The sequence below is a fragment of the Haliotis rubra genome, unplaced genomic scaffold (assembly GCF_003918875.1).
Source record: "Haliotis rubra isolate DU_JTF1 unplaced genomic scaffold, ASM391887v1 Scf1110, whole genome shotgun sequence".
In the NCBI taxonomy this organism is placed as follows: domain Eukaryota; kingdom Metazoa; phylum Mollusca; class Gastropoda; order Lepetellida; family Haliotidae; genus Haliotis; species Haliotis rubra.
In genome coordinates this window covers 283,615-288,107 of record NW_025765016.1, presented here as the reverse complement: position 1 = coordinate 288,107, position 4,493 = coordinate 283,615, and the positions used below count along the sequence as shown (strand labels likewise).

Here is a 4,493-nt window from a genome sequence, read left to right as displayed (position 1 = left end):
AGCTTGTGATCGTCCAATGTAATCTACGGTCGGTCCCCATTTCCTCATCCAGTATTTGCAAGGGAATTGCATAAATCTGCGTGATGCATTTGGGTCTTTAATAGTCATGTGTTGTACTCGTGTTTTGCACGTTAATAGCAATGCAAAAAGTGCGGTTCTTGGTTGTGTTCCATAAAAGTCAAGCTCATCATGACAATCATGGTCGTTAAAACCATTCACAATCGTTTATGTTTGCATTCGCTCACGCATGTTCTTCTAAACCTTACCAACAACAATATTCAACACTGAAAGCATGCTCAATTTGACATATACGTACAAACTTGCGATCATTATTTTCAAATTATATTTTGTGTTTCTTTTTTTGAAGAGTGTACTATTCCCTAAACCAGCTCAAACCACCATTGAGCGAACAGCTGAATAGGCCAAAGATGAATTAAATGTAAGCACTGACATATACTTCTCGTGCTTTTACAGAAAAGGAAAATAGGCAACAATTAATGTCCCAGCATAACACCATCCTACTTAGAGCTTGTATGGATGGACATCGGTTCGGAGTTGAACTACTCTTATCTGGGGGCTTGGCAGAGATCAACACGAGAGATCAACACAGGAACACACCAGTGATGTGTGCAGCGATGAAAGCGTATAAAGATATATTCCACTTACTTGTGGGGAAAGGCGCAGATCTGTCCTTAGTGGATGAAGAGGAAAAGACGATTTTACATAAGGCCTGTATGGGAGGAAGTATTGAGATTGTTGATTATGTCCTTAGTGGTAAGCCTGTGGACATAAACATCAGAGACGACAATGACGACACGCCAGTGATGATTGCAGCCAGAAAGGGACATAAAGACGTCTTTGACCTACTGGTAAGAAAAGGAGCCGATCTGACCCTAAAGGGCGACGATGGCACTATTCTGTACACGGCCTGTGAAGGAGGTGATATTGAAATAGTTAAGTATATGCTTGGGCAAAACGTTTCATCTATTCACACATGTGGCCCCGAATGGTTCACACCAGTGCTAAAAGCAGCAAATCACGGGCATTGGGAAGTGTTTGATTTGCTTGTTTTGAAAGAAGCCAGTCTTCTCGTAAAGTGTGAGAGCATTGAAAACATCCTACATGCTGCCTGTACTGGAGGGAATATGAAAATAGTGAAATGTGTTCTTGAAAAGAAAATTGTGAATATCAACAGTGAGGGAGTATATGGAGTGACTCCAGCAATGGTAGCCGCTAGTCGGGGACACAAAGATGTTTTCGACCTTCTGATTGAGCAAGGAGCTGATCTGTCAGTGGTGGACAAACATGGCAGCAATATTCTCCACAAGGCCTGTGAAGGGGGTAATATAGAACTCATTAAGTATGTCCTCACAGAGGACATTGTGGACATCAACAGTCGGTCAAATGATGGGACAACAGCTGTGATGGAGGCTGTTAAATGTGGACACAAAGAGGTGTTACATCTGCTGAGTATTAACGGAGCCAATATGTCCACAACACATAACTCTACTGGATACAACATTCTACATTTTGCGCTTATATTTAAGCAAGGAGAGACTGCAAGATATATCCTTACTCAGGACTTTGTCAGCATCAACGTCACAAATGGAAACGGAATCACGCCAGTAATGCTTGCTGCATTGTGTGGATATAGAGATGTGTTTGACTTACTTGTGAAGAAAGGTGCCGATTTGACACAAGTGGATGATGATGGCAACAGTATCCTTCATTTGGCCTGTACCGTCAACGTCCAGATAGTGAAATACCTCCTGTCCCATAACACTGTGGACATCAACACGAGGGGGAAAAATGGTAGGACGCCACTTCTGGAGGCAGCAAACGAAGGAAATGCTCTTACATTTGATGAACTTTTGAAGAAAGGAGCTAATACGTCAATGAAAGATAATGAAGACAACAACATCCTTCATTTGGCAACTACGGGAGGGTATGCGGACCTTGTGAAATACATCCTTTCACAAGCGATTGTAGATGTGAGCGCCAAAAACAAAGATGGATATAATGCAGTGCAAATAGCCGAAGGAGTGTTTCCTGCAATTGTAAGTGTTCTTAAAAGGTATTGAAAAGCCAGCGATATTTTGTGAAGGAGCATATCTCTTCTCCGTATGATCAATGTCGTCAGACAAAATTTACTAATTTCACAATTTTAAACGAATTGGTCAAAATATTTACAGACCTGACTTTCCTTGTCCTAAAAAACATATGTGTGTCTTCTCATTCTAAGGATCATAGGGCATACCCGTCAATTTCTTACTCTTTGATATTCTTTCTTTAGTTATGTCAAGATGCAACGGTTGTATTGACTTGCTAGTGGGACTAGATCCCAGTTCTAATATACAGTTGCAGAACGCATTGCCAAAATGGTAACTCACTCTCGCAATACTGACCAGTGACCAAATCACCTCTATGTTACACCACCTGCTTTGGCATCATTTGAACACAGGAAAACCTTCAAGCTTCCACTGATAAAGAGTCCACATTTACAAGCTTGGAAATGTCTTGGAAAGATGATGTTTCCAAGACATTTCCAATTTTGGAAAGATGATGTTTCCAAGACATTTCCAATTTTGGAAAGATGATGTTTCCAAGACATTTCCAATTTTGGAAATATGAGATTTCCAAAAATTTCCAATTTTGGAAATGTCCACAAGGGGAGATAACTGGTGGGTGGTGGTAAATTATTGTTCTTTGCACGCCCAAGGACCTAATCCCTTGTTGATTGATGAGTGAGTCAAGGCAGTTAAGAGTCACCAATTAACAAGGCCTACTGCCTTGTTAATTAACAAGTATTTTTGCCTCTTAAAGAAGCCTCTGGAAGTGAGTTAAATATTTGATGGGCATTAAGAAGTGGAATGCATTACTGTGACCTGATTTTCACCTGATGAAGGAGCAAGCATAGGCTCCGAAACTTCGTGTTATTCACAATAAAGAAGTTGACATCCATAAATCTTGCTTTTCTTATTAAAAAGGTAAGTTATTAAGATCTGCTGAGCTGTAGGTTTGTTTATCATGTTGCGATGTGATTATCGCTCTAACACACCTGAGAGATTCGTCAACAGTGTGGTATGCACAGGCGGTGAAAATTGTATTGTATTACATTGGGTTGGTTGCATATTGTTTTGTGTTATGCTGTGAGTTTGTATGTATGTGTGAATGAGGAACCTCACATATTATGACACTGAAAACAGACTAAACTTAACATTATTCCATGGTCAATATCGCAGTGTTAGTGAAATGGTAGTATACGGAAGTTTGTTTCACATTTTTGATAATATCTTCTTTTATGCAGATAGCATTATTAAAAAACGAACGAATAATGCCATGCTTCTCTCAGAGTAGGGGAAGATAATTTATATAATGATTCTTATCAAATTAGATATGGCTTTATCGTCCGAACAGAATTCACAAATTACGGATGTTTTGTGTGGGTGTGTGTGCATGCACGCGTGTGTAACATATAACTTGATAGGTATTAAAATCAGGCAACAAAAATAATTTCACTCTTCAAAAGGAACTGGTACAGTAACATTTTTCATGTTTTCATATGAGCTTCAAAACATTGAATGAAATAAATGTTGTATGATTAAATGGATCAGAAAACATTATCATGGCATAAATGACGTGTGAATGACACATTTAATGGTCAAAAATATGTAATCACTATGTTAGAGAACTCATGACCAGACACGTCAAACTGGTACCGATAGATTTTATATCTAATACGTAAAAATTCAGTATTTCTTAGTACCTGAAATAGAAACCACGAATTTGGAATGAGATGTTTTAATCTGAGATCAATCTGTTAGGTAGCAGTTTACTAAAGTAGAACTTAAATCAACTTCAAAAGATTGGTCATTCGCAAAGTGAAGCAGATCTCACTTATACTGCAGTAAACAGTATTGGGATACACACGAAACATACCACTTACGTGATAACAACTCCCTGTTTATTGCATAGAGCGGCATTTCGATGTACAACGTTCAGGATAAACAAGCTGATTGAATGTTGATTGGTGCAATCACTTGGACAATTGAGTAGATTTAGACTTGTTGATCTTACTCTCCTGTTGGCCTCAACGACGTGCTACTTGCTGAATTACCTGTTGTTAATTTGCTGCTTGTCACTATGCATATATACTTCTATTCACCTGGCTGTAGTAACTTTTATCTTAATAACGTCGTGAGAATAAACATGGAAACTCCCCTCTATCGACCTTTGGTCCAAACGGATGAGTTAAGAGAAATGTTGATGTCCCGTCCATTAGCAAATTAACATTGGATTATAGAGACAATGCTAGGCCTGCGTGTTGAAAGAAGAGGATATTCCGGATTATGCTAATGAGAGCACACCTAATTAGAAAACGAGCCAAATATATGTATATAGATAGTGACTTATTTCAGTCTCAGTTCACTTAGCATATATACATTGAAATATAAGACACATAAAAAACATAGAAGGCGTAAGCCAAGAGTGGT

General features: G+C 38.8%; 1 protein-coding gene across 1 annotated transcript; it reads left to right on the top strand.

The window, feature by feature from the left end:
- The first annotated feature begins 635 nt into the window (after positions 1-635).
- On the top strand, positions 636-2,081 carry LOC124288482 (ankyrin repeat domain-containing protein 17-like). Its single transcript, XM_046725005.1, has one exon. The coding sequence runs from the start codon at positions 636-638 to the stop codon at positions 2,079-2,081; it is 1,446 nt and encodes a 481-aa protein (XP_046580961.1).
- The last annotated feature ends 2,412 nt before the right edge of the window (positions 2,082-4,493 follow it).